At 38.4% G+C, this 11,109-nt stretch overlaps 1 protein-coding gene across 1 annotated transcript; it reads right to left on the bottom strand.

Annotated features, from left to right (window-relative positions):
- Window positions 1–343: 343 nt before the first annotated feature.
- Window positions 344–2,541, bottom strand: HESX1 (HESX homeobox 1). Its single transcript, XM_014868653.3, has 4 exons — window positions 2,316–2,541; window positions 1,600–1,799; window positions 1,221–1,322; window positions 344–1,124 (listed from the first exon to the last, which is right to left on the bottom strand). The coding sequence occupies exons 1-4, from the start codon at window positions 2,470–2,472 to the stop codon at window positions 1,026–1,028; spliced, it is 558 nt and encodes a 185-aa protein (XP_014724139.1). The 5' UTR covers window positions 2,473–2,541; the 3' UTR covers window positions 344–1,025.
- Between the last annotated feature and the right edge of the window lie 8,568 nt (window positions 2,542–11,109).

Here is an 11,109-nt window from a genome sequence, read left to right as displayed (position 1 = left end):
CACTCACTTTGGCCTTTCATTAAATAACCGGAAAACAAATATCCTTCCAATGGTAGGACTCCTTCTTGTGAGGCATCTTATCCTACTCCCATCTTTAAGTGACAGGTAAAATGGCAAATGCAAAGTACATAGTTTTTGTCCCAGAAAGTGCCCTGATTATTTCCGGCAACCATGTCACAGCACACACAAAAGACATGTCAGTTATCCTACCTTCTCAGTCAACATAGTACTGTAACAAAATACACAGTTGACTGGAAATTACTAACTGGAAATAGATAAAAGGCAGATGATCATTATTACTTTAATGAATGAAAGTAAAGCACAACATTAAATGAACTAGAAAAACATTTTAAAATTTGCATTTATTTGCAACTCAATTCTTTTGTGCAATGCAATAACAATGGTAGGAATATGACAATTGATGCTTTTATATCTCTACTTTGGCATAATGACTTTGCTTAAAAAAACACCTTGAAACTGGGATGCCATAAGGATTTGTATGGATACACATGATGAGAAATTCTCACTGCTTTTTGCCAGAAAGCAAGAGAAACTAAAGATTCATGACTAAATCATATTCTATAATCTATTGAAGCATAATCATGTTTCAAAATGCACTTGAAGGAAACTAACTGAAACAAATCACACATTTGTGCCATTCTTCAGATTATTTTACTTGAATTATTTTGTAAATGGAATCCAGTTTGTGGAGTCATTTAGTCATGAGTTTACCTATTTTAGCAAACTACTTAATTAGGTTAAATCTGCTCACTTAAAAATAACTGGCTTTTTCTGAAAATGCTTATCAAAATATATAGGAAAAGCTTTTATTGTAATTAAAAGTGCCCAAATAGAATAGGTACCATAGTGTAGTAATAACTATTTACAACATTTTTTCGGGAAAAAAAAAGACATTATTCAGATTAAATGCAGAAAAGAAAAGATCACATTTTTAACACTTGGTATTTCCATTGATTCTTCACGTTCTGCAATGGGAAGATAATCTCACATGCTTAGTTTTCTGTCTATTCCAGGAGATTCGTGTGGAAATTTTTTTTCGCCATTAGAAACTGAGATTCTCTATGAGACCTTTTCAGCTTTGCACGCCGATTTTGGAACCAGATCTAAAATTAAGGAAAAATAAAATAGATCTCAGAAACATTATTTTATTATTCTTAACATTTCAATCATCATGAGTAACAACTAAATTTGAAAATTACCTGGATTCTGTCTTCCTCTAGATTCAATTTTTGAGCTAAGTCTTCTCTGATATCAATGCCAGGATAGCAGTTTACTCTAAAAACATTTTCCAACACTTCAATCTAACAATAAGGAAAAAGTTATTTAAAATGTTGATATTTGGTGTGTCATCATAAAATGGACTTTAATTTGCATAGTAAAATAATTGCACTTAAATCTTGGGCAATTAATCCAAATGCCTTTTGTAAAATGACTATCCAGAAACTGTTAAAAAAGATACAGTCTATTGTTTCATTAATAAGCCTTCTAAACTGAGATCCCAAAGTGAACGGGATTTTGCTCAACAGGGCGTCAGTTAAAGCCTTTGTAAGATCATTATTGGTTGAAAAAACTTCCCACCTGGTTTTGAGTAAAAGCGGTTCTTGGTCTTCGGCCTCTATACCAACTCAACTCTCTTTTCAAAGACTGTCTTTCTGAGGCTGAAAAGTAATTTTCATGTTTCAAAACTCTTTTTTCTGGTGCTGGGTGATCCACAGTACAAGGGAATGAGATCCCATTAGGAAGGCTTGCGACGTGCAGACATAGGTTAACATCTTTCCCTAAAAACAGAAAAATAAGCCCTATCTTAGATGTCCAATCCTATATTCCACAAAATTCTACAAGAAGTAATTTCAAGAACTTGTCTTTAATTTTCCTAGTGGAATTCTTCTGGGTTTCACAAGAGAACTGACCTCTCGTCAACCAAAAACCAAAAAGCAAACAAAAACGAAGATCTTGCCTTGGTGATAGAGAACATTTTGGTCTCTGAATGTCATTTATTTTTCAGTGAAAAAAGACTTAGAATATCCGATGTGTCAAATAAACAGAGATCTTCTGAAGTAAATGTGGGTTCTTGGCATTTCCTGTGAAAGAACTGTATACCCACTTGGATCTAAGGCTGATATTCTTGTCATCTCCCATAGGTCTCAGCTGGAGGCCTTAAAAGCCTTAGCTACTTCAGTTTCATAATTGGGTGAAACTGCAGTTTCTCTCTAATTCTATGTAGTATGAAATAAAGGCCAAATTAAACAATGTAAATGAAATAATAGAGTTTAAAAAATTAAGTTGTGACCTACCTGAAGAGCCGCAGGTGTCTACCCAGGGCCTGTGGGGTTTCATTGATGGACCACAGTCTTTCTTCTGGTCCAGTCCTAAGATGCTCTCAATCGAAAAGGAGCAGGGCGAGGGTTTGCTTTCCCCAAGCCGGGCACCTTCCTGAAGGCTGGGAGTCATCCTCGAGTGGTCTGCACAGAGCAACAGCTCTGGCCACTCCGTGCCTCTTGGCTGACTCTGCCCCCCGTGTACAGGGCTGGGATCTTCCTGCAGTTCACCTTAGGGCTCCGCTGACAAGGGGGCTGGATTTAGAACGTCACTAATTAAAATCCTGTCTTAGAAAGTTTTAGCATGTCAATGAACACTCGCCCAGCCAGCAGCTTGAGAAGTTAATTGTTTATTTGTTTGCAAGTAATTAGCAACTAATGGCTACACCAGGGGGGCCACCTACAGGGACAAAAAGTGTTATCTCTCCCGAGCAGAACACAGACTTAACTTTCTCGAAAGAAGCGATGCACAAACGAGCACTCCTCTTTTATTTGAAATCATTAATGTATAAAATCATGCTTTTCATTCTGAAGTTTATACTTTCATGGACTCCAGTTACCTAAACATACAGGCAAGATAGAAGAGCAGTCAAGGAATAAATAATCTAATTTAAGTGAATTTTCTTCCATGGAAATTGGAAAAAAATAATAATCTCTTAATGCTATTACAGTAATTCTGATGAAAATGCCTGTTTTTCATATGCATATGTCATAGTAAATGTTGTCAGGGAAAACACAATAGTATTTGGAGTGCAGCCTCCTGGAAAGGGTTGGCAATGTTATTAACACTGAGTGTAATTGTCTTCCAAGTGCTGGATTAATTCATAAGGAACAGTTGCACCAAGTATTTTAAATAATTAATGAGCTAATTCCCTTCTTTCATCTTTTCTTTTAAATGAAAGGGATACAAGCTTATATGAAGATGCATATGTAACCACCTCCAAGCAATTTAAAAGCATGACTCTTCAAACTAAAGGAAAGACCTTTTCTCCCCACCACGGTGTTTCAAAGAAAAGAACAGAGTTTACTGTATTTTTAAAGAAAAATTTCCCTCTGTTGATCATTTGAGGGACTGGGGGGTTTTCATGAAGACAGTAAGGTTTGTGAAAAATAAAAGAACAGAATGTTTTAATTTCATAAGAAAACTTGAAATTAAAAGAGAAATATAGCTGCTAACTGGGAAGATTTTAAAGTGGCCACTCCCTCAAAAAGGAGTGATGCTTTTAGTTCTCGTACTCTGCTGCTTTTCTTCTTCTGGTACCTTCTTGATGAAAAATTTAAGTGCTCAGCTTTATCCTCATTTAAACAACTACAAGACTTTTCTTCAGGGAAGAGGAAAAGTAGTTTGAGCTCATAGAGGAAATAGCCTCTACAGGATGGAGCTCAACTTCATCAGATTTTGTCCTATCGTGATGTCACAAATATTAAGCTAAATTCCTCCTCAAGCAAGCTCTAGAGTGAATAAAAGTTTCACATATAAAACATCAACAGGCATGCAGAAGGATGGGTTTATACATAGACAAGTGAAGCCATGCTGAGAAGGAATAAACTAGTAAACATTTATACTTCATGGAAGTTTTGCCCATAGCATCCTGGGATGTAGATTGTGCAAAGATGGGGGTGACAATCTGGGAAGACTTGGAAGAAGAGAGAGAATTCAGGACCTTCCCAAATTCCTTTCTCTCCCTGAGACATTTATTCATTCATCCATTCATTCCACAATTGGTTGAGCAACTACTCTTTACCAGAAAAAACAGAATAGGATCCTTGCCCTCACAGAGGTGCAGGTGGGGTTGGGGGGGAAGACAGGCATCAAACAATAATTATAAGTAAATTATCTCATATGTTAACTGGTGATAAGAATGGAAAAGGTAAATAGGTGAGCCAGGTAAGCTAGGAGATGGAGGGAGGCCTCGCTGAGACCCTTTCCCCCACAGATTAGTGCCTGAGGGGTGCAAGTTGCAAGGATGCTACAGCACATGCTGAGGCAACTCTAGTCTCCACTTTCTTCTTTATTAACAAATACATTCCAATATTTTTCTTCCACTTGAGGTGACTTCATATGGACTTACATAGTACCATCTTATATACGGATGAGTAGATGAAAATAAAAGGTAAGAAAGAGTTTCTTTACAAATGTGGGGAAAATGTTTTCTCATATATTCACTCACTTCCCTGTTTGGAAGGCCAGGCCTGGCTGGATAATGGGTGGCCTTTATAAAGACCATGGTAAGGAGTTCAAGCGCAAAGGGAAGCCAGGGTAGGGTTTTAAGCTGGGAGTGATAAGATAATTTGAGCTGTTTTTACTCACAAAACTTCTGACACAAAATGTGTATGGGTTTTCCACACCAAGGAATTCTCCAGTTCTCTGCAGACACCAACTGGGTGTCCTGTGATGCAAGTCAATTCTCACGTTAACTACCTGGAGTTAGCACAGACTCCACAGGTTAAGGGCTCAGTCTCACAAGACTGCCCCCGCTTCAGACACCTGTCGCAAGTCCTGGGTTGCCACCTGTACTTCCGACCAAATCTAGGGTTCCCACGACCCTCTCCTCAGGTTCAGGAATGCTTGAATGGTTCGCAAAACTCAGGAAGGCACTCTATTTAGGTTTAATAGTTTATTATAAACGACACAACTCAGGAAAAGTCATATGGAAGAGACGCCTAGCACAAGGTATGGGGGGAGGGGTACAGAGCTTCATGCCCCCTCTGGCAGACCACCACCCAGCACCTCAATGCGTTCACCAACCTGGAAGCTCTCCAAACCCCGTTGTTTAGAGATTTCTATGGATATTTTCATTACATAGGCTTGACTGATTAAATCATTGGCTATTGGTGATTAACTTCAATCTCCAGCCCCCTCCCCTCTCCTGAGGTTGGGAGGTGGAGCTGAAAGTTCTAAACTTCTAATCAAGGTTTGGTCTTTCTGGTGACCACCCCCCATCCTGAAGCTATCTAGGGGCCCACCAAGAGTCACCTCATTAGAATGAAAGATGCTCCTATCATTCCTATTACTCAGGAAATTCCAAGAGATTTAGGAGCTGTGTGCCTGGAACCAGGGATAAAGGCCAAAAATACATTTCTTATTATATTACAGGTCAGATTTATGTTTTTAAAACCTCACCCTAACTGCTATGTGGAAAGAGATTGGAGGGAGATGAGTGTAATCGAGAAGATCAGTTGGGAGTTATTTATTCAGCACATATTTACTGAGTATATACTACATTTAAGGCATTGTTCTAGGTGTGAGGGATATAGCAGCAAAAACACAATAGTCATCTAGGGGCAAGAGATGATGGCTCCTGGACAAAAGGGTAATAGTAGATTTGTAGAGAGGTATAATTCTTTAGGAGGGTGTGGGAGATTGAGTAATTGAATAATTGTTCCCAATTCTTTAATCTCTATAATATAGTGTATAGCCATCCCCTTGCCATGGCCTGGTGGACACAGTGTTCTTCATAATCCTTGACTTTGGGTTTGTCTGTGTGACTTGCTTCAGCCAATTGGAAGTGAAATGAGCAGAAGCTTGAAATGTACCAGCATGACTGGTTTGCCCTCTTGAGTTTCTGACATCATTATGTGATTATCTCTGGGGTAGCTGTGCCCCTCAGCCTGAGCCCCAGAATGAACACACATGGAACAGACCCCAAACCATCCTGCAGCCTGCAGTAAAGTCAGTCAAATTCAGCCAAGCTCAGCCAAACACCAAGTGACCTGCAGTTTTGTGAGAAAAATAAATATTCATTATGTAAGCCACTGAGATTTTTGAGGTTATTTGGTACACAGTATTTTGGAGGAAATAGATCACTGATTAAGGGATAGATGAACAGCTCTTGCTGTGGATGGATTGGATGAAAGGGAAGCAATAAGGATGGCTTTGTTTTTTTGGCTTAAGCAAATATAGTGCCATTTACTGGGTGTGGAAGCCTGGGTTAGTGGAGGAAAGGTTTGGGGAGAAATGAAGAGCTCTAGTTTAGAGAGCAAGTAGGCTATTGGATTTATGAGTGGGAGGTCAGGACTGGAGCTCTAAGTTTGTGCATTACCAGCTCAAATCATAGGTATTAAAACCATTAAAAGCCATAAGTTTGCATGAGATCACCCAGTGAATGGTGACCTCATGATACAAGAAGCATCTCAGCACCAAGACTGGGGTGTCCCAACATTTGGGAGTTGGAGAAGAAGTGCTGGAGAACGAGGTCGAGAGGGAGCAGTTAGTAAGTCAGGAGAAAATTCAGGAGATACGATAATAACTCAATAGAGAAAAAAGGGTCAAGGAGAAGGATGGCTACAATAGCATCTCAAGTGGTCTTCCTTCTCCATCCTTGATCCCCTATGGTTTTCTATCAACACAACAAGCAGCCAGAGGGATCATAAGTCAGTTCACGCCTCAACTCCACTCAAAAAATGGTTTCCTATCTCAGTAAAAGCCAGTCTTTACAGTGGTCTACGGGGTCCTCTGTGATCTGCCTGCCCCACTTCACTATCTCATCTCATCTCCTATTACTCTCTCCCATGTTCACTCTGTTTCAGCTATATTGGATTTATCTTCCTGAAAACAACAGGCACAATCCTGCCTCAAGGCCTTTACACTGGCTGTTTTCACTCTCTGGAATGTTCTTCCTCCACATATCCTCATGGGTCACTCCTTTACCTCCTTCAATTATTTCCTCAAATTTCACCTTCCCAATGGAGACTACCCTTTATGCCCCTTTTAAAATTGCAAACTCTCCCAAGACTCCTGATGCCCCTTGCCCTTTCTGCTCCATAGCAGTTACCGCCTTTTGCATATTACATAATATATATTTTATTGTGTTTATTATTTATTATCTGCTTACTGTCTCTAGGGTTTTTGTCCTATTCTGTTCATATCCAAAACAGTGCCTAGCTCATATCAGAGGAAAGAATAAACGAATGATCAACTGTGTCAATGCTGCTGAGAAGTTGTGTAAGATGAAGACAGAAATGTATCCACTAGGTTTATTAACAAGCAGGTTACTGGCAACTTTGGCAAGCTGAAAGGTAGAGAAAAGAGCCAGACTTTGAATAAATTGAAGTAATTTGAAGTAAAATGAAAAGTGAATGGGACTTTTCTGGTCTAGCAATATGCTGGGCCATATTCCTTGAAAGACCCTTCTACTACAAAACAACTAGATCCTGGCTAAAACATACCTTCAAATGCAATTGCTCAGATATCGGAATTTTTGCTTGTTCACCAAGCAAAACAAAAACAAAAGACCAATAACCAAGAACTGAAATCAGACCTGGGAGCAGTGATCAGTAACCAAATGGTAAACACGCAGTCATCCACAAGGGCAAAAATCTTGAGCATCACTGAAACCAGGATACTAATCCTCAGGCTAGCAGTAGGTAGGGGAGCTGAACTGAAGACTCCTACTTTAGGCCAGGACCGTTGTCAATCTTGGGTCTGGGCAAAAGCAGATCAAACTCTTTCTAGAGGAAAGCTTCCCTAATTTAGGTCCAAGTATTCCCAGAGATTAAGAGTAAGCAAATATAAATTCACAATCTAAGAACATCAAGCATATGAGGCCAAACACTATGAGGGAAAATAAGCAGAAATAATCAGATTTACATTGTGTGGCAGAGATTGCTAGCTGTCTCCCAATATCCATTCTATGCTTCCTCAGTAGCAATATACTTTTTTAGATAAAGATTAACAACTACATTTCCCAGGATGCCTTGGATGTTGGTGTGGTCATATGACTTCTCACCTATGAGATGTGAGCAGAAGCAATGGGCATAATTTTTAAGTCCTGCTTTCAAAAGAAAGGGGTGTGCCCTTCCTGTTCCCATTTTCCCTTTCCTGCTATCTCGACTACAGACAAGATGGTGGGAGCTGAAGAAATGTTGAGGATGGCAGTGTAATAAGAGAGGGAGCTTGGAACACTTGATTGTGGACTGGATTTTCCACACCAGCACTGGACTACATACTTGGATGGAGAAACAAATATCTGTCTTGTTATTTGGGGTCTCTACACTGTAGCAGTCAAATCCACATCCTAATACAGCTCCAGAAGAAATTCAGATACTGGAATTATCAGATATAAAATATAGAATAGCTATTAAACAAAGTTTAAGGAACTAGAGGTTAGAAGCATAAATAGGGACAAGTAAAAAGAAATTATCGGAAATAACTGGGAAGATTTTAAAAAGAACCAAATGGAACTGATAAAATTTAAAAATGTATATAGTTCTTGAAATATATCCAGTGGATAAGTTAAACAGCATTTTCGACAGTCATGAGAGTGCCCTTATCTACACCGTGGACAACACTTGTTATTAAAAACATTTTCAATTATTGCCAATCTTATAGGTAAAAGAATCTCATCGTTTCTTTTTGCATTCCTTCAAGTAAGGTCGAGCATTTGTGTCTTCATATGTTTATTGGCCAATATGTGTTCCTTGTTTTGTGAAATGATGGTTTATGTCCTGTCTTAGTCTATTTGGGCTGCTATAACAAACTTAGTGCATTCAGGCTGCTGTAACACAGACTGAGTGGGTTATAAACAACAGAAATGTATTTCTCATAGCTCTAGAGGCTTGAAGTCTGAGATCAGGGTGCTAGCATGGTTGGGTGAGGGCCCTCTTCTGGGCTGCATACTTCTCATTGTACCCTCGCATGGTGGAAGGGACAAGGATGCTCTCTTGGGCCTCTTTTATAAGGGCATTAATCTCATTTATGAGGGCTCTGCCCTAAAGATCTAATCACCTCTCAAAGGCCCACCTCCTAATACCATCACACTGGACATTAGGATTTCAACATATGAATTTTGGGGGGAGACAAACATTCAGACCATACGATGTCCTTAGCCCATTTTTCTATCAGGATGATTTTTTCTTGTTGTTTCCTAATGAATAAGAGTTCTCATATATTAAAGATAATAATCTTTTGTATATAGAATATTTTGCCCTTTAAGTTTTGACTTTAATTGTGCTGTCTTTTGTCATATGAAGTTTGATATAGTAAAATGTGTATATCTCACCCTTTATGGTTTCTGACCCTTAAAAAAGGCCTTTCTGGATCTACTTACAGTAATGGTGAAGTAGCTTCTATTGTACCTACTCTCCCAAAGGTACAAACTATAAACTCTGGACAAAATATTGAAAAAAACTATTCAAAAATACTAGAAAGTAGCCAAAAGGAGGCAGAAACTGAAGAAGAGTAGATACTTGGAAGATGTGAATAGCACTGGGTGAGTTTTCCATTTTCATGGCTTTTTGTTTGAAGGCAGGCATTAGTCAGCACGATATGGGATGATCCATGGTCTTACTGGCTTAAAGAACCAAAGGAAAGAGTTCAAAGTAACCATAGCAGCTTGAGAGAGAATCCTAGAAAGGAAAGAGATACAGAGAAGGGCCCCAAATTCTGCCCAAATCCCTGGCTGACCCTTGAACTTTACATGCACAGAGAAAACACTAAACATCTTAACTAACATGAAAATGATTAAACAAAAATTTCAGCTGATGACAACCACAAAGGAGACAGCGTTTAGAGTTTAAGCCCAGCCTGATAAAATAAAACCCAAAAAATGAAAAATCAACACTCTACAAAGGAATAAAATAGAATCCAGAGACTCCATAAATATCATTTACAATGTCCAGGATACCACCCAAAATTATTAGACAAAGAAACAGGAAAATGTATTCCATAGTCACAAGAAAATACAATCAATGTAGAGATCCAGGAGTGATACAGATGTTGGAATTAGCTGACAAGGATTAAAAGCAGATATTGTAAATATACTCAAAGACTATTGAAAATATACTTGTAATGAATGAACAAATATTATACTCATCAGGGAAATAATAACCATAAAAGAGAACTGAATGTGACTTCTAGAACGGATAAATAAAATATCAGAAATAAAAAATTCACTGATTGGGCTTAACAGTATATTGAGAAGACAGAAGAGCAAGTGAACTTGAAGATATAACAGTAAATATTATCTAATTTGAAGAATACATAGGAAAAAACATTAAAAATAAAATTAAAAGAACCTCAGTGATCTGTAAGACAATATTTTAAAAAATCTAACATAGGTATAATTGGAATTACAGGAGAAATAGAGAAGATATGGCAGAAGTAGTATTTGAGGAAATAATGGCTGAAATTTTTCAAAATTTGGTGAAAGACATAAATTTACAGATTTACAAATTTACAGAACTTCAAGAAGTTGAGAGAACCACAGCAAGACAAACACAAGGAATACTATACCTAGGCACATCATAGTCAAACGAATGAAAACCAAAGATAAAGAGAAAACTTTGAAAGAATTCAGAGAAAAATGGCACCTTATTGTATGTACATGGGAATGATAATATGATTTGACGGGGACTTCTCATCAGAAACAATGGAGACCAGAAGACAATGGAACAACATCTTCACAGGGCTAAAAAAAAAAAAGCCTTTCAACCTAGAATTCTGTAGCCAACAAAAATATCTCAGAGAATGAAGGCAAGATAAACACATTTTAAGATAAACAAAAACTAAGATAATTTATCATCAGTAGACCTGTACTACAATAAAGTGACCATGTGTGACTTCCAGTGTTGTGTTATGAGGCATTGCAGGTTCTGCTTTGATCTTTTGGATAACTCTCTCCAGGGAAAGCCAGCCACCATGCTATGAGGACGCTTTAAGTAGACTCTGAAGGAGATCTGGCCTGAGAACATGAATGTGCTTGCATACAGGACATTTCATGGAGCTGACTTGCGGCTGAGCTTGCTTGCAAACAGGATGTTCTGCCCAGTC

The sequence above is a fragment of the Equus asinus genome, chromosome 21, assembly GCF_041296235.1.
Source record: "Equus asinus isolate D_3611 breed Donkey chromosome 21, EquAss-T2T_v2, whole genome shotgun sequence".
Classification (NCBI taxonomy): Eukaryota; Metazoa; Chordata; class Mammalia; order Perissodactyla; family Equidae; genus Equus; species Equus asinus.
Note: the sequence above shows the minus strand (reverse complement) of the source record. Positions and strands in the feature narration are given on the sequence as shown.

What these genes read in the sequence shown, in the direction of transcription:
- HESX1 (XM_014868653.3), bottom strand. Translation starts at nt 2,472, where the DNA reads ATGACTCCCAGCCTTCAGGAAGGTGCCCGGCTTGGGGAAAGCAAACCC. An exon ending in AGACACCTGCGGCTCTTCAG is followed by an intron (nt 1,800 to 2,315) that starts GTAGGTCACAAC and finishes TTCTGTTTTTAG; the next exon opens with GGAAAGATGTTAACCTATGT. An exon ending in CCGCTTTTACTCAAAACCAG is followed by an intron (nt 1,323 to 1,599) that starts GTGGGAAGTTTT and finishes CCTTATTGTTAG; the next exon opens with ATTGAAGTGTTGGAAAATGT.